This window comes from Pristis pectinata, chromosome 6 (assembly GCF_009764475.1).
Source record: "Pristis pectinata isolate sPriPec2 chromosome 6, sPriPec2.1.pri, whole genome shotgun sequence".
NCBI classification, from domain to species: Eukaryota; Metazoa; Chordata; class Chondrichthyes; order Rhinopristiformes; family Pristidae; genus Pristis; species Pristis pectinata.
Genome location: NC_067410.1, coordinates 105,074,721 through 105,093,716, shown reverse-complemented (window position 1 = coordinate 105,093,716; position 18,996 = coordinate 105,074,721). Strand labels below are relative to the sequence as shown.

General features: G+C 41.9%; 1 protein-coding gene across 1 annotated transcript in view; it reads right to left on the bottom strand.

The window, feature by feature from the left end:
• Positions 1-1,758: 1,758 nt before the first annotated feature.
• The window catches only part of LOC127571939 (mediator of RNA polymerase II transcription subunit 12-like protein), a 499,625-nt gene continuing 482,387 nt past the window's right edge, over positions 1,759-18,996 (bottom strand). The window contains exons 44-45 of the mRNA XM_052018705.1: positions 5,275-5,356; positions 1,759-2,603 (exon numbers count right to left, since the gene is read on the bottom strand). Coding sequence (XP_051874665.1) covers positions 2,551-2,603; positions 5,275-5,356 — 135 coding nt within the window. The 3' untranslated portion in view covers positions 1,759-2,550. The remainder of the gene's footprint in view (positions 2,604-5,274; positions 5,357-18,996) is intronic.

The following is an 18,996-nucleotide window of genomic DNA, read 5'->3' as shown; positions in this document are numbered from 1 at the left end:
ATTTCACTGTGTGTTTCGATGTACATTTGACTAATAAAGATATTTTATCTTATTGGAAGGATGTTGAAGCTTTAGAGGGTGGAGAGGAGATATACCAGGATGCTGCCTGGATTGGAGAACATGTCTTATGAGGACAGGTTGAGTGAGCTGGGGGTTTTCTCTTGGGAGAGGAGGAGGATGAGAGGTGACTTGATAGATGATAAGAGGCATAGATCGAGTGGACAGTCAGAGACTTTTCCCCAGGGCGAAAATGGCTAACACGAGGGGACATAATTTTAAGGTGATTGGAGGAAAGTATCAGGGGGATGTCAGGGGTAAGTTTTTTTACACAGAGAGTGGTGGGTGCGTGGAATGCACCGCCTGCAGAGGTTGTGGGGGCAGATACATTAGGGACATTTACGAGACTCTTAGATAGACACATGAATGACAGAGAGATGGGGGCCTATGTGGGAGGGAAGGGTTAGATAGATCTTAGAGCAGGATAAAATGTTGGGACAACATTGTGGGCCGAAGGGCCTGTACTGTGCCGTAATGTTCTTGTTCTATACAAGGCTGTTGATATATTTTGCACAAAACAGACCGCTGGAGGAACTCAGAGGGTCAATGTGCTGAGTTCCCCCAGCAGTCTGTTTGTTGCTCCGGATTCCAACATCTGCAGTCTCCTGTACCTCCTGTTTATATTATTGCTCCACTGTGTCAAATGTATCCAGCATCTACGTTCTTGAACATCCTCCCACAGCTCCCTCATATTTTAAGACTCTCCTTCAAACTTATCATTTTAACTAAATAGAAATGAAAACAGAATGCAGAAGCTGGAAATCTGAGATATAAAAAGAAAGTGTTGGAAATACTTGGTGGGTCAGGGAAGAGAAGCAGAGTTAACATTTAAGGTGAAGAACCCTTCCTTCAGAACCAATCTTCAATCTGAAACATTAACCACTTCTCATTCCTCAGATGCTGCCTGACCTGCTGAGTGTTTCCAGTATTTTCTGTTTGTTTCCTTTTAACCAAAACCTTTGATCACTTGTCCTAATATTTCCTGCTTTGGCAAATTGTTTCATATATCCTGTGAAGATCCTTGCAGGATTTTATTGTGTTGGTGATGTTAGAGAAATGCAAGTTGTTACAATGAGCAGAATCTTCCATCAGCACCATTTAAAAATATGACATATCTTGACAACACTGGCAATGCATACGACTGATTATGAAATGACAGAGCTGTGTGGAATGAGATAGATTATAGCAGGCTAACTTAAAATGTGATGGTTATGATGGTCTGTGGACAAATGTTGTCTTGTGTTATTGAAAGGCTATCACAGGGTATCCAAACTATAGCCCATGGCATACCATAGTCTTATCTGGTCTTCTGATACTCTAAAACATCCAGGTTATATAATGATGCAGTTGTAACACTGGGTAGTGGCACAATTTTGTAGAATTAACACAAAGGGTGAACTTTCTAACACAGCAGCAACACACATGCCTTCCTACGATGGAAAAGATTTGTTGTACTGAAGCATGGTCTTATGAGACTTCCCTGAAGTGAGTTTTTAGCTGGGTGTCCAGGGCAAAGCCCATGATACAGTTGGCTGATACACTGCAGAAACTGCTTATCGAATTGACAGAAATGAGAACTGGGCAGTCTGTATAGAGGGAGGCAGATGTGCAATTGCAGAATTACAACTGGACCATGGATTGTGCCAAACCAACTCCAGACAACCACACAAAGTACAAAACAATAACCCATTGTCTCCAATGTTAGTTGTTGGTTTATTAGACTTCAACTTGCAACCAGTATCTTTATCCTTCATTGTATCCTCTTGACCAGAACGTGACATGTAAATACCAAACTCAACCACACACAACAGAGCTGTTCAGAGATGCTGTACAATAATATTATTACTCTGGGGGAAAAATAGCTTTATTATCTTAACAAACTTCTTTCTTCCTCTTAAAAAGTGCTTGTGTAAAATTACAAATCTAGGCAAAATTAACAGTTTAAATAAACAGTTTTGCCATGTCCTTAAGAGGCTCAAGCCACTGATAAGACCAAGTCATCTGTGGCCATAATTCTGCAGATACACTTACCTCGTTACAGTCAAATTCATTCATATAAACCATTATTTTGGTCCAGTGCATCAGAAGGGAGTCTTTGCTAGCAAATAAATAAATTCCATTTATATCTAGATCTTTTCTCTTAACGTAGATCTGCTAAAAGCACCAAAATTGACTTTTAGCAAAAAAAAACAGCAGCTTTCTACAGGACCTACAAGATCCAAGAAACACTTTGCATTGTAAAACTTCAATTTCCTTTTAAATAAAATAATCTACTCTCACTTTACATTATTTATTCACAGCGGCTACGTCACAGGGGTAATTGTCAAAATAATATTTAAAGAAAACAGAAGTAAAAATGATAAAAGAAAAGAAAATTACGAATAACAATCAATGGTGCCGCCCTCTCTACCAACCCGCCAGCGCCCTGTCGGAGGGTTGGTCGTGTGCGCTAATCTCCAGTGTTTTCCAAACTCTGTGCTTCTTTCCAAGATTTCAGTAATGGGGAGGGTGGCTGTATGGGTTCGATGGCTGCTGTGGCTGATTACCTGGCAGAGAACAAAGAGTGCACAAGTATCACAGTTAGGCAACATTTAGAATTCAGCTCAATTCTTTAAGTAAGAGATTGATAGGTTCTTGGTTGATAAAGGGGTTAAAGTGGGGCAACGGGGTTGAGAAAAAAATCAACCATGATTGAATGGCGGAGCAGATTCAATGGGCCAAATGGCCTAATTCTGTTCCTTTACCTTATGGTCTTATGGTAATTGGAAGCTTCGTAGAAGCAGTCCACGGTTCTGTTTTTACAGTTGTCCATAAGTCGATTTTTTCCGTAAGTCAGAAATGCACAAAATCACTCGATACAGTAACTACACATCCACAGTATTGTAATTAATAGTATTTATGAGGGCCAATTAACATGAGCATTTATTTCTTGCCTTCCCCTGCCTAGTTACAATGGTACACAATCAGGATGTCCCATGCTCAATGGCTGGTTCCGATGGGCTTGAAATATCAGTGGACGTCACGTTGTTTATTAGAGTATTGCTCCACAAATATCAATAGAAGCGATTGCTTGTCAATTTCCAAAGTAACTCCCTTAAGTGGCCTCCCACAGTGAAACTGGCAGCTTGCTTTCTTTCGACACAGTGGAGTCTGATTACTGTGGGGACGCTGCATGTAAACAGGTCTTATTTTCAAGACTGGTCCTCATTTGAATTTAACAATATTGATGGGAGCAGGGTTACACGTACGGGGTGTCCATAAGTCAGACGTTCATAACCTAGGGAGGGCCTCTTCATGCCACTGGTATTACAGAGAGGGGTAAGTAATACAGATTTTGCAGTAGTTTTGGTGAGAAAACAGTTAATGGTTTGAAAATTTGGGATTACAAGGCCTGGATTTGTGATCTCGAAATTAGAAATTTCAATTCAGTTAATTAAATAATGCTGGGGGACATAACAAAAACTGGAGAAGGGTCCTGTCGCGAAACGTTGACTGCCTACTTTTCTCCACTGATGCTGCCTGGCCTGCTGAGTTCCTCCAGCACCATCGTGTTTTTCAAAAAAAAGACTAGATTGACTGTAACTACAGTCGGTAAAGTGGATCAGTTTGTGAAGCACCTTCATTGACCCGAGTTCAATCCTGACCTCTGGTGCTGTCTGTGTGAAGTTTGTGCTTTCTGTAAACTGTCCCTGGTGGTAGAAACTGGGTGTGTGAGGGTGGGACTAGGAGGGGAAAGAGTTGATGGGAATGTGGGGAGAATAAAATGGGACTGGTGTAACTGGGTGGTTGATGCAGACTCATTGGCTGAAGGTCAGGTTGCATCTGTCAGAAGAGACACAGAGTCAACTTTCCAGGTTGGGGATCGTTTGTCAGAACTGAGAGGGTGACAAAGGAGCTTGTAAACCTGCAGGGAGTGTGGAGTGGGGATGTCTCTGATAGGTTAAAACTAGGGATAGGCTGTGAACAAAGTTATCTTGTTGATGAGTGAATGGCAGCACCTAGAGGGTGGGAAGATCTTCAACAGCCTTGCGCTACTCAGGGAGACAATCATCTACACGTGGGACCAGGGAGTAGAAACTTGTCTTGTCAGCCTGGACCAAGAGAAGGCCGCATGTTGACGTGCATGCCCACAAAATAGTGCTTGGGGAGGGAGTCCGAAATTGGATACAACCGTTCTACATGCAGTCTAAATGAAAGGAAAGCTTCCTGGTCAAATCTGGAGTTAGGCAAAGCAGCCCTCTCTCCCTCATCTTGCTTGTGTTGAGCCTTTTGCTGAATTCTTCATGAAGGACACTGCTATGAGGCATTGCAATGCCCTAAATTGTAATTACAGTTTATTTTAATAATAAAGTACATATTCAGGAAAAAAGGAGAAGCTTACAGTACAAGCTGAGAGCACTAAAAGTTTAGAAAAACATAGGAAATTGAGGATTGAAATTAAAACAAAAACAAAGAGAAGATATAGAAAAATTCTGGCAATTAAAGTCAAATAAAATCCAAAGATATTTTATAATTATATTAAAAGTAAGATGATAACTCAGAAAAGGGCAGTGACTATTAAGGGCCAAAGTGGTAACTTGTGCGTGAAGGCAGTAGGTGTGGGCTAAATTCTTAATGAATACCTTGAGGCTGTGTTCACAAGAGAAATGAACAACACACAAAATGCTGCAGGAACTCAGCGGGTCAGGCAGCATCCTATGGAGGGAAATGGACAGTCAATGTTTCAGGTCGAGACCCTTCATCTGGTTTCCATTTCCCTCCACAGATGCTGCCTGATCCACTGAGGTCCTCCAGCATTTTGTGTGTTGCTCCAGATTTCGGCATCTGCAGTCCCTTGTGTCACCAAAGGAAGGAACAATACTGACATTGTCATTGAGGATGACGAGTGTGAAATATTAGCTGGGATAAACACAGTAAGAGAAAAAGTAGTGAGGGGTTTAGCATCTTTGAGAACAGGTAAGTTGTCAGAGCCAAATGAAGTATACCCCAGGCTGTTGAAAGAAGCAAAGTTCCTGGATCTCAGCTGAAAGAAATTCTGATGAATATTTGCAACTATAAGATTAGCACAGATGTTGACAGGCTTATTGTACACTGTCAACAATTTCTGTTTCTATTGCAAATTGCTGCATTTGCTTCCTTGTGAGGAGGTACAGGAATCAGCTTTGTATCAAGCAAAATCATCAAGCATTTAAAATCATATCTGAATGCAGTACTTACTGGAGAGTTGCTTCTGCAGCTGTCTAACCAATGCTGCTGTCTGTTGCTGCTGCTGGGTCTGTTGCATACCCTGTCTCGAAAACTTGGAGGAAAAAGAAACGTGTAATTAATATTTAATCTGTTCAATGGTTCAGAGACTTGCACGGCTATCACTTCTGGATGTAAGGTTCTGCCTCTACATGAGAAAATGAATAAAGAGTTAAGATAAGATTTCTTTATTAATCACATGTACATCGAAACACACAGTGAAATGCATCTTTTTTTACGCAGAGTGTGCTGGGGGGCAGCCCGCAAGTGTCGCCATGTTTCCGGCGCCAACATAGCATGCCCACAACTTCCTAACCCATATGTCTTTGGAATGTGGGAGGAAACCGGAGCAACCAGAGAAAACCCTCGCAGTCACGGAGAGAATGTATGGACAGTGGCGGGAATTGAACCCGGGCCGTTGGTGCTGTAATAGTATTACACTAACCGCTACACTACCGTGCTCGCCCAAAAAGACCTGCGCCCTCTAGTTCCGGACCCCTCTTTCCTGGGAAAAATATTCTGACCGTCTATCCTATCTATGCTACTCATAATTTTAGAAACCTTTGTAAGGACACCCTTCAGCTTCCTCCATTCCAGTTCATTGTCCAAAGAGGGTAGCCCACAATGTCACTGTTTTTCTTCCTAAGGATCCTTCATGAAGTAGCACATGACAATTCATATAAAATCATAGAAATAACAGCACAGAAACGGGCCCCTTTGGCCCACCTCATCCATGATGCCTATCCCTGCTAATCCCATTTGCCTGCACAAGGTCCATATCCCTCTGTGCCTTTTCTATGTCAGTACCTGTCCAAAAGTCTTTTAAAGGCTGCAGGTGTATCTGCCTCCACCACCCCCTCAGGCAGCTTGTTCCAGATATCCATCACCCTCTATGTGAAAACCTTACACTTCAGATCTTTTTTAACTTTCTCCCTTCTTACATTAGAGCTGTGTGTCTAGTTCTGAACCCCCCTCTCCTGGCAAAAATATTCTGACTGTCTATCCTATCTATGCCACTCATAATTTTAGAAACCTTTGTAAGGACACCCTTTACTCTTCTCCATTCCAGTAAGAATAAATCCAGCCTACCCGGTCTCTCTGTGTATCTACAGCCCTCCATTCCAGGCAGCATCCTGGTGAATCTCTTCTGCACTCTCTTTATTGCTACCACATCGTCACTGTAGTGAGACAAACAGATATTGCACACAATACTCCAAGTGTGGTCTAACTAATGTTTTGTACAACTGCAAAATGATGCCTAACCCTTGTACTTAAGGCCTATGAATGCAAGCATACCAAATGCCATTTTCAAGAAGTTATGGACATGCATCCTAAGATCTCTCTGTACAGCAACGCTCCTAAGGTCCCTGCCATTTACTCTTTATGTCCTACCAGAACTTGACTTCCCAAAGTGCATTACCTCATACTTGTCAGGACTAAACTTCATCTGCCAACACTCTGCTGACTTTCAAGCTGATCCATGTTCAGATTTTGTGTTGTCTGCAAACCTACTAATCCTACCTCCCTACATTTTCATCCAAGTTACTTATTTATATAACAAATAACAAAAAGGTCCCATCATTGATTCCTGTGGTACACCGCTTGTTCAAGATTTCCAGACTTTTCTCCTTTTGCAACATTAAATCTAATTCAAGATTTTTCAGGCAATGTCTGTCAGAGGGGAATTTAATGCTGATATTTTCTTTAATCATAGGGTGAGCTCTTCACAACAACAGGCATTCATATAGCAGGTTTAACACACTAAAATGTTCCCAAAGAGCTTCACAACAACATTATTGGACAGAATTTTATACAGTCAGATTAAGAGAGAGTAGGACATACGGTACAGAGACACATTCTTCGGCCCACTAAATCAACACTGACTATTAAGCACTACTTAGACTAATCCCACTTTATTCTTCCCACTTTCCCACCTATGACTCACCTACACACTAGGAGCAATTTACTGTGGTTAGTTAATCTACCAACCTCTCTTCTTTTGGGAATGGGGGACAAAACCAGAGCACCAGGAGGAAACCCACATGGTCACAGGGAGAACATGCCAACTCCACACACAGTGCTATCACAGCTTGGTATGGCAACTGCTCTGCCTGGGACCGCAAAAAACTGCAGAGAGTTGTGGGCATAGCCCAGCACATCACAGAAAATAGCTTCCCCTCCATGGACTCTGTCTATACCACTCACTGCCTTGGTGAAGCAGCCAGCATAATCAAAGACCCCATCCAACCTCTTTCATTCTCTCTTCCCCTTTCTCCCATCAGGCAGAAGATACAGGAGCCTGAGGCCACGTACCACCAGCATCAAGGACAGCTTCTATCCCACTGTGATAAGACTATTGAATGGCTCCCTTATACAATGAGATGGACTCTTGACCTCACAATCTACCTTGTTATGACCTTGCATCTTATTATTTACCTGTACTGCACTTCCTTGTAGCTGTGACACTTTACTCTGTATTCTGTTATTGTTTTTACCCTGTACTACCTCAATGCACTGTGTAATGAGATGATTTGGATGAACGGTATGCAAGACAAGTTTTTCACTGTACCTCGGTACAAGTGACAATAATAAACCAATACCAATCTTCTGGGAGGTTTCATTTATATTGGGCAAGCTCATGAACTCTTATAAGAGACAGTGATCAATACAATATGATTTACATGGTATATAGGAGGCTGTGTTTATTAATGTTTACTCTCCACAGATTTCATACATCTTTGAAAATCTAAAAACTGCAGGTGCTAGTAAATTGAAATAAAAACAGAAAAGCTGGAAATACTCAGCTGGTCTGGCAGCTTCTTTGGAAAGAGAAAGAAGTTTAACATTACTTGAAGTAAAAACTGAAGCCCGAAGATCAAATGCTAATGTAATATTTCATTTGTCTTTGAAAACGATGCATATTCCAACTGTTAGCTGCATGAGAATTCAGACAAGACCCTGGGGTTTTGCTGCAATATTACAATTTAATGAGAATATTTTCCCCAAAGAGTCAGCATGAAGGTACTGGTTTTGCTTGCAAATCACTGTAAATACAACCTGTTCACACCAAGGGCAGTGAGACATCACACATACCTCAGTGAAAAATTAGATCAATTATTATAACCATTGATTCTGCATAGAACCACACATCTCCCTTAGACTTTCCCCATCTCACCTTAAATGCACGTCCTTTAGTATTTGATATTTGTACCCTGGGAAAAAGATTCTGCCTGTCTATCCTATCTATCCCTCTTGTAATTTTATAAACTTCTATCCTTCTGAAAAAGAAACAGGGGAAAAGGAAGAAAGAAATGGAGTAAATTAGAGTCAAATTAGGATCTATGATAAAATTAAAGTGGAGAAAAGAAAGTATCAGTTGAGAAGAGGAGATACTATAATGGAATAAAAATGAAAAGCAAGGAAAATGTTGAATAATTAAAGGTTATATTTTATAATTACTGAGAATAATTTACAATCTGCAGGAATAAGAAGTCGCCATTCAACTGCACCCTATCAGACAGAGAGAGTCAATGAGCGACACAAGGACAAAGGCATCATGAATAGGCTAGTGTTACTGTCCTCACTTTTGGCAGTGAGTTTAACTCGTAACTAATTCACAAATGAAGCAATTTCTTGAGACACAAGGCAAGGTCAAAAGAGAACTGTTGGTTTTCCTGGAACAGTGACAATCAGAATCAGATTATCACTGACTTAGATGATGTGAAATTTGTTGTTTTGCGGCAGCAGTACAGTGCAAAGACATAAAATTACTGTAAATTGCAAAAATAAATAAATAATGCAAAACAGAATAATGAGGTCATGGACTGTTCAGAAATCTGATGGCGGAGGGGAAGAAGCTGTTTCTGAGTCATTGAGTGTGGGTCTTCAGGCTCCTGTACCTCCTCCTTGATGTTAGTAATGAGAAGAGGGCGTGTACCCGATGGTGAGGGTCCTTAATGATGGATGGCGCCCTCTTGAGGCACCGCCTCTTGAAGCTGTCCTCGATGGTGGGGAGGGTTGTGCCCCTGATGGAGCTGGCTGAGTCTACAACCCTCTGCAGCCTCTTGTGATCCTGTGCATTGGAGCCTCCACACCAGGCTGTGATGCAACCAGTCAGAATGCTCTCCACTGTACATCTATAGAAATTTGTAAGAATCACCCAGCAATTTGCAGCAACTAAAAGCATAGGCTTGCTCCAAGCATTTGTAGAATAACAACCACAGAGCATGTTAAACTGTGTCAGAAGATTCTGGCTCTATTTTTTGTTACAGAACTTTGTCCAAATGCACGAAATATACATTAACGGATTATTATCCCATGGGGAAAGGAACATTGCTGTCATCAGTTGGATGAGCCCTCACGTCCCAACGGCAATCCATCACTGCACTGCCAGGGAGGATCCAACTGCCAAGAATATTTCTGGCAACCGCAACCCTGACTCTGCCACAGTGCAGTTTGTTGAACTTTTACAGTGGAAACCTTGCATATTACAGATGCCAGATGAATTCTTCTATTGTCTTTTAGGTTAGAGATTGCTGAGTATACTTTTAATTCAAGTTAACAAACAGAAGAGGCAAGAGGGTTGGAATTGATTTATTATTGTCACCCCTACTGAGATACAGTGAAAAGCTTTTGTTTGCGTGCCATCCAGATGGATCATTCCTTACACAAGTACATTGAGATAGTAGAAAGGAAAACAGAATGCAGAATTTAGTGTTACATTTACAGAGAAAGTGCAGTGCAGGTAGACAAATAAAGTGCAAGGGCCATGGTAGATTGGGAGGTAGATTGGGATATCAAGAGTTCATCTTCTAGCATATAAGAGATCTATTCAAGTGTCTGATAACAGCAGGATAGAAGCTGTCCTTGAACCTCGTGGTACGTGCTCTCAAACTTTTGTATCTCCTATTTTGAAAATTATTATATCATTCTGTTTATCTCAGTTGTGAAATAATATATCCATTTATCCCCAAGAGCTGAAGGTGACTTAGATGGAAATTTAACTTTTGGAAAAATAATTGCAACACTTCCTCTAGTGTTTGCTTAATGGGATGCAGCACAGATTGAAAAGATTGATTCCTGGTTTGATGGGATTGTCCCGTGAGAGATTGAATAGGGTGGGGTGATACCCATTGGAATTTAGAAGCATGATTCTCATAAAAATAGAATGTGTCAGGGATGCATCAGATGCTGAGGTAGAATGTCTTGATCCAAAGGTTCTCATCTCTGGGCATGGAGTTGACCATTTAACAATGAGAAAGAATACTCAGATATCAAACTAAGACCTTTAACACAATCAGATTATCAAGGGATTCAAGGACTGGGTTGGAAATCAGACAGAGGATCAGCCATGATCTCATTTAAAGTTGGAACAGGTTCAAGGAGCCATACCACTCTACTGCTTCTGTTTATTAAGTATGAAGAAACATCATGCCTCACGAGCCTGAGTTTTTTGAGGAGGTGACAAAACCAATTGATAAAGGTAGAGCAGTGGATGTGGTGTATATGGACTATAATTAAAGCATTTGACAAGGTTCCCCATTGTAGGCTCATCCAGAAAGTCATGAGTCATGGGATCCATGGAGACTTGGCTGTGTGGATTTGGAATTGGCTTGCCCACAGAAGGCAGAGGGTGGTAGTAGATGCCTGGAGGTCAGTGACCAGTGGTGTTCTGCAGGGATCTGTTCTTGTTCCCCTGCTCTTTGTGGTTTTTATAAATAGCTTGGATGAGGAAATGGACGGATGGGTTAGTAAGTTTTCAGATGACATGAAGGTTGGAGGTGTTGTGAATAGTGTAGAAGGTTGTTGTAGGTTACAACAGGATATAGATAGGATGCAGAGTTGGGCGGAGAAGTGGCAGATGGAGGTTAATCCAGAAAAATGTGAAGTGATACACTTTGGAAAAATGAATTTGAAGTCAGAGTACAGGGTTGAGGGCAGGATTCTTAGCAGTGTGGAGGAGCAGAGGGATCTTGGGGTCCAAGTCCATAGATCCCTCAAAGTTGTCACGCAAGTTGATAGGATGATCAAGAAGGCGTATGGAGTGCTGGCCTTCACTAGTCAGAGGATTGAGTTTAAGAGCCGTGAGGTAATATTGCAGCTCTATAAAACTCTGGTTAGACCACATTGGAATATTGTGTTCAGTTCTGGTCGCCTCATTATAGGAAGGATGTGGAAGCTTTAGAGAGTGTGCAAAGGAGATTTACTAGGATGCTGCCTGGATTAGAGAACATATCTTATGAGGAAAGGTTGAGCGAACTAGGGCTTTTCTCTTTGGAGCAACGCAGGATGAGAGGCGACTTTATAAAGGTGTATTAGATTATGAGGGGGCATAGATAGAGTGGACAGCCAGCACCTTTTCCTCAGGGTGGCAATGGCCAATACCAGAGGACATCAGTTTAAGGTCAGGGGAGGAAAGTTTAGAGGAGATGTCAGAGGTAGGATTTTTTACACTGAGAGTGGTGGGTGCCTGGAACGCACTGCCGGGGGTGGTGGTAGAGGCTGATACAATAGGGACATTTAAAAGACTCTTAGACAGGCACATGGATATAAGAAAAATGGAGGGTTATGGGCTGTGTAGGAGGGAAGGGTTAGATTGATCATGGAGTAGGTGTTTATATAGGTCAGTACAACATATGGGCCGAAGGGCCTGTACTGTGCTGTACTGTTTGATGTTCTATAGGCATACATATTGTTTCACACCTATTTGCTGCATTAAATGCCATTACAAAAATCATTAAATTGGGAAAATTTTCCCTTTGCGAGACCGATGGAGAGACTGCTGTGTTAAAATTCTACCTAGAAACAAATTAGGAACAGGATTCAGCCTTCCAGCTTGCTCTGCCATCCTATACAATCATGGCTGATCCCCCATCTCAATTCCATATCCCCGTTCTCCCCCTATGCCCCCTGATGCTTTCTTTTGTGCAGAAACCTATTTAGCTACTTCTTAAATATGTTCAGTGACTTGGCTTCCAGAACTTTGTGTGTTAGAGAATTTTTCTTAAATTTTATTCCTACATGTCTTACCCCATATCCTGAGACCACAATCCCTCACCCTTGACCGGCATTCCTTAATGATGGATGTTGTGAATAGCTGGAACCCGTCACTGATCCCTGCTGTAGTCCTCTATGCGCCGTCTGCCACCCCACTCGTCAATCCATGCCAGTCCATTGCCTCTAATCCCATGTCCTATAATCTTGCCCACTACCCTCTGGTGTGGGACTTTATAGAAGGCTTTCTGAAAATCCAAATCCACTTCGTCCATTGTTTCTCCCTCATCTATTCTGCCAACTACATCATCAAACTCCAGTAGGTGCGTCAAACATGATGTCCCTTTCATAAATGCATGTTAACTTTGTCTAATCTCATTGATTAGATAATGGGGGGGGGGGGGCAGGTAATTTAAATGAAAGAGAGGTAGAAATGAGACAAAGTTTCCATCAGTAAACAGCTAGAATCTTTGCACCTTTGTAAACAATATTGCTTTCATCAGGAGAGATTTAATATTCTGCAGTTTTTTGATGCAAGGTTCAACGAGGATAGGGAGAAGGATACATGGAAAGTCAGTCACAGTGCCAGAGAAGTCCTAAGCCACTGTCTTTGCTTTAAACTTGTAGTGTACAACACACAGCTTGGTCCACGACGTGGGTCTGGGGCTGCTCACAAGGGCTTGGCATCCCAGCAACTCTGCCATAACCCACTCTGTCCACTTGGTATGCTCGCTGTTCCAGCCACACGGTTGGCAGCCCAGGTTCAGGTCCACATCCAGCTCTGGACCCAGTTGTACCGTAGTGGTAGTCACAGGTCTGTCACTGTATAACACTGCGTACAACTCTATTAGACATAGGTCTATCAATGTAAAATACTGGTATACAGTAGTGGAGGGTACATACTCATGAGTATAATATAATGTTATACTCATGGTATAACATTTGGATACTCCCTGGATATTCTCTCTTCTATCCCCTCCCATCGGACTGAAGATACAAAAGCCTGAAAGCATGTACCACCAGGCTCAAGGACAGCTTCTGTCCTCCTGTTATAAGACTATGAACAGTTCCCTAATACGATAAAATGGACTCTTGACCTCTCAATCTACCTTGTTATGGCTTTGCACATTATTGTCTGCCTGCACTGCACTTTCTCTGTAACTGTGACACTTTATTCAGCATTCGGTTATCATTTTCCCTTGTACTACCTCAATGCGCTGATGTGATGAAATGATCTGTATGGATGGCATGTAAAACAAAGATTTTTCACTGTACCTCAGTACATGTGACAATAATAAACCAATTTACCAATTTGGGTGCAGTACTGGTAGGGATGGGTCTGTCACAGTAGAACACTTAATGGTGGGTTAGGGTCGGTCACTGTATACAGGGAGATATAGTACAATTGGGCAGATGTTTTCCAATTATGCACGGTAGTGTAGCGGTTAGCGTAATGCTCTACAGGGCCAATGACCCGGGTTCAGATCCGGACACTGTCTGTAAGGAGTTTGTACGTTCTCTCCGTGTCTGCATGGGTTTCCTCCGGGTGCTCCAGTTTCATCCCACATTCCAAAGACGTACAGGTTAGGAAGTTGTGGGCATGCTATGTTGGCGCCGGAAGCATGGCGACACTTGCGGGCTGCCCCCAGAACCCAGAACACTATGCAAAAAAAGATGTATTTCACTATGTGTTTCAATGTACATGTGACGAATAAAGATATCTTACCTTATTGTTGGGCAAAGCTCTGTGATTATTTAATAGTGGTGAAGGTACTATTGGGCACAGATCTATCAATGTATAATACCAGTGCACAGTACTGGTAGACACAGGTCTGTCACTACAATACTGGGTACACTGTTGGTTGGCATATTCAGTCACTCTATAACACTGGGGTACAGTCCTGGGGACCACAGGTCTGTTACTGGTAAGACTCGGGGATTGTTTTGCTGGGCACAGACGTCTCATAGGCATTAACTAGAATTGCAGGAGTTCCTTTACAGGGCTGGGACAGGCACAGTGCCCTGTAAGACTGTTTGAATTACCATCTCTGTCATTACCTCCCTGCTGGATGCTGCTCTAGTTAGAGGCAAGTGTGTGTTGATGAACAGTGGTTAATGAGGGCAGACGTGGAGGAAATGCGTTCAGTTTCCTGATTACTGAAGTGTGAAATGTTTGCTCTGAGAAAGCAAGGTGTGAACAGCCAGTTTTAAACAAAGACACTTGGCTTTAATGTCATTTTCTGAATAACTTGTGTAAAACAAAATGTATTTTCTGAAACTGGCCTTCAGAAGCGGTTTTGATTGTAAACTTGGTCCTCCCTTGAAGAAGGCTGTGCACCACTCCCCAAAATCTGGCAACTACAGAACACATAATCACAGACAGAAAGAAATGGGAAATAAACCAGAACCATGCGGTGCTTTCAATGTCACTAAGATTAGATGAAGTAAAATTAATTTGTCTACCTTATTTTTGATAGGCTTTACCAGCACCAAACAACATTATTCACACAGAGTTCTTCACACAAGGCTGGGTTAGTAACACTCTTACCTACCCATGATGAAGGGTGTGTTTTGAGAACATAACTGAGAAGAAGTCTCTGTACTCTGCTCTGCCTGAGCATTAAACACAGGCAGACCAACGCTGTCTAAAGGAACCTTGGCACTTCCAACGTGGAAAATTTTGAATGATAAAGAATCTGGGCACTCACAACACAAGGAAGAGCCAAGGAATTATGGCATAAATGACTGAAGCTGCATTAGACCTTCAGTGTAATTACACATAATGGTTTTCATAGAATCATAGCATGGTCTGTGCCAAGGAAGACCATTCAGCCCTTTTTGCCAATTCGTGCCACTTCTTTGCTTGTTCTTTGTAACTCTGCACGTCTTTTCCATTAAAGAGTACTTATCCTGTTGTTTTTGAAGTTTATTCCTGAATCTGCTACTGCTATGATTTTCAGGCACTGCTTTTTCGAGAAGAACAATTCTCCACATAGACAAAATGTTCGTCACGCTACTGCGGTCCTGTTGACAATAACCTTATATCTTTGCCCGTGTGTCATTGATCTTTCCAGCAAGCAGCTGATCCTCAGTTCTGCTATCATACCCTTCATGATTTCAAAGACCTCTGTCAATTCTCCCCCAAGCATGTTGGCCTTTGTTGCAAAGGTGTTGGAGTTTAAGAATAAGGAAGTTTTGGTGTAGCTGTGCAGGGTACAGCAGCATTGAAGTCCAAAGAAGATTCACCAGGCTAATTCCTGAGATGAGAAGATAGATGGTTTGGGTCTTTATTCCTTGGAGTTTAGAAGAACGTGAGGTGATCTTATTCAAACATATAAGATCCTAAGGGGTAGATGTTAAGATTTTTTCACTAGTGGGAGAGTCACAAGGGGACATCGTTAGAAGATAAAGAGCTGGTCATTTAAAACTGAGGTACATAGAAAAATCTTCTCTCAGAGGGAGTGAATCTCTGGAATTTGCCCCTAAGTGTGGTAGAGGCCCAATCATTAGATATATTTAAGGTGGAGGTGGATAAATATTTGTAAGATCAAGAAATTAAGGGTTATGGGGAACTGGCACAGAAGAGAAGTTGAGGTCAGCATGATATCAAATGGTGGGGCAGGCTTGAGGGGCCAAATGGCCTACTCCTACCCCTACTTTCTTGTGTCCTCCAACATATCACATACCTTTCCTTCTGTTCACCCCTCCCTCCTTCTCTAACACCCACTTTCTCTCTTTAGAATAGAATTTTTTCCTATTCTGACGAGAAACCAGTGACTTGATATGTTAAAATTTTTTGTCTCACCACAGACACTGCCTGACTCGAATCTTAGAAAACCTACAGCGTAGGAGGTCATCCTTCAAAGAGTTCTCCAGCCTAAACCTACCTTCCAGCACCAGGTCTGGAGCCTTACAGTTCATGGCTCTTCAGGGCAAGTATGTGATGAAGATTTCTGCCTCTATCACCCTTTCAGCTTCCAGACCGTACCTCTGATGAGGAATATACTTTTTATCTGCTCTTTCAATTGCTTTTAATACACGTTCCCTGGTGTTTCAACTTGCTGTTAAGCATCTCTGGCATCTTTTGTTCTATTTCAAAATTTCCAGTATTCTTTAAGGTTAAGGTGACAATGGCCTGGTCCACTCTGTGGCACTGCGATCAGTACTCATACATTGGATGAACTTGTAAAACTGTTCTCATTTAACAAAATAAGCTGGAAACCACTGAAGTGCACAAGGCAGGAAGGATCCAAAGTTTGATCCTAATCTGCATTGATTCAGCCTGCACTACAAACAGTGTGAATGAACTACAAACAGATTCTCTCTTCACTTCCCGCTGCCACGGGTAAGCAGCAAACATAATTAAAGACCTCTCCCGCCCCGGTTATTCTCTCTTCTCCTCCCCCCTTCCATCAGGCAGAAGACTTGAGAACATGTACCACCAGGGTCAAGGACAGCTTCTATCCCACTATTATATGACTATTGAACGGACCTCTTGTACGATAAACTCTTGATCTCCCAATCGACCTCGTCATGGCCCTTGCACCTTATTGTCTACCTACATTGCACTTTCTCTGTAACTGTAACACTGTTTCTGCATTGTTATTGTTTTTCCTTTTGTACTGCCTCGTTGTACTTAGGCATAGAATGATCTGTATGGATGGCATGCAAATGCTTTTCACTGTTTCTCGGGTACACGTGACAATAATCAATTACCAATTCATTCCCGTTTCAGGTAGCAACGTGTAGAATGCGGAACATCAAGCACTCCATTCCTTTTGTTACCTTGTGACCTCTGTCAGGCCACTGCAGCTCAGTGACATCATTTTTGCTTCCAAGTTATATAAAGGATCCATTTCATCTTCTTGACGTTTATACTGACCTGACACCTAAAATATATTATCTAATCATCCGTGATTTCCCCAGCTTAGCTGCTGTGTTTCTGACCTTGTGATGACATTTCAAATATACGACATTGACTGCGAAGCAATTTCAGACATCTTGATGGTATACCACATCAATGCAAGTCTCACTCACACAAAGCAAATATGAAAGATCACTGAGTGAGGTGAACATGTTGCCTGAGAAAAGGTTTCGACCTGAATGAGGTGGCACAAATAATATTCAGTGGGGCTAGTTTCACGATTCCTTTATCCCATGTAAGTTGTCAGCTGAAAGAAATGGCAGGGAAGAGGAAGAATAACCATGATTATTCATATCAGCCAGATTCTGCTCGAACTCCATCTACAAGTTTGCAGATGATACCATCGTGGTGAGCCATATCTTAAATAACAATGAGTCAGAGTACAGGAAAGAGTTAGCGAGCTTAGTGACATGGTGTCATGACAACAACCTTTCCCTCAATGTCAGCAAAACAAAAGAGATGGTCATTGACTTCAGGAAGGGGGGTGGTGCACATGCTCCTGTTTAACGGTGCTGAGGTCAAGAGGGTTGAGAGCTTCAAGTTCCTAGGCGTGAACATCACCAAAAGCCTGTCCTGGTCCAACCATGTAGGTGTCACAGCCAAGAAAGCTCACCAGCTCCTCTACTTCCTCAGGAGGCTAAAGAAATTTAGCATGTCCCCCGTGACTCTCAACAAGTTTTATTGATGCACCACAGAAAGCATCCTATCCAAATGCATCACAGCTTGGTATGGCAACTGATCTGTCCATGATCGTAAGAAACTGCAGAGAGTTGTGAACACAGCTCAGTACATCACAGAAACTAGTCTCCCCTCCATGGACTCTACTTCTCGCTGCCATGATGAAGCAGCCAGCATAATCAAAGACCCCACCCACATGGGTCATTCTCTCTTCTCTCCTCTCCCATCGGGGAGAAGATATAAAAGTCTGAAAGCACATGCCACCAGGCTCAAGGACAGCTTCTATCCCGCAGTTTTAAGACTATTGAACAGTTCCCTAGTATGATAGGATGGACTCTTGACCTCACAATCTACCTCGTCATGGTTCTTGCACTTTATTGTCTGCCTGCACTACACTTTCTCTGTAACTGTAACACTTTATTCTGCATTCTGTTATTGTTTTACCTTGTACGACCTCAATGCACTGATGTGATGAATTGATCTGTACGATCGGTATGCAAGACAAGCTTTTCACTGTACCTCGGTACAAGTGACAATAATAAACCAATTAATATTGATCAAATGCAGTTCCAACTACTACCAGATTTGGATGAGTAAGAGGCATCGATGTTGTCCTATACCTTCAGATGTGAGTACCCTGATTTTTCCTGCACAATTAGCTACAACCAGGTCAGAGTCAGTGTCTATCTTATTGAAGAGCGAGTAAAGTACAATTGGGTGCGTGATAACAATTAAGTTCACACGTGACTAAAGTGCACAGTTAAGTAACTCTGACAAACCAAGAGTAAAATTCACTCAGCCTTGCTCATTCACTAATTACACAACCAAGTCTGTGTTGAAGAACTACATCATGCAGTGATATAATTTATAAATCAAGCAATGTCAAGATTTTGGAGACTCATTTAAAACCTTGTCATAAAGGTTTATTTTGAAACATATTTCTAATGAATAAACTATGTAGATTTTGTTCAGTGGGCACCACAATATAGTCATAAGATACAATTTTAGAACATAAGAAAACTACAGCACAATTCAGGCCCTTCAGCCCACAAAGCTGTGCCGAACATGTCCCTACCCTAGAAATTACTAGGCTTTAATAA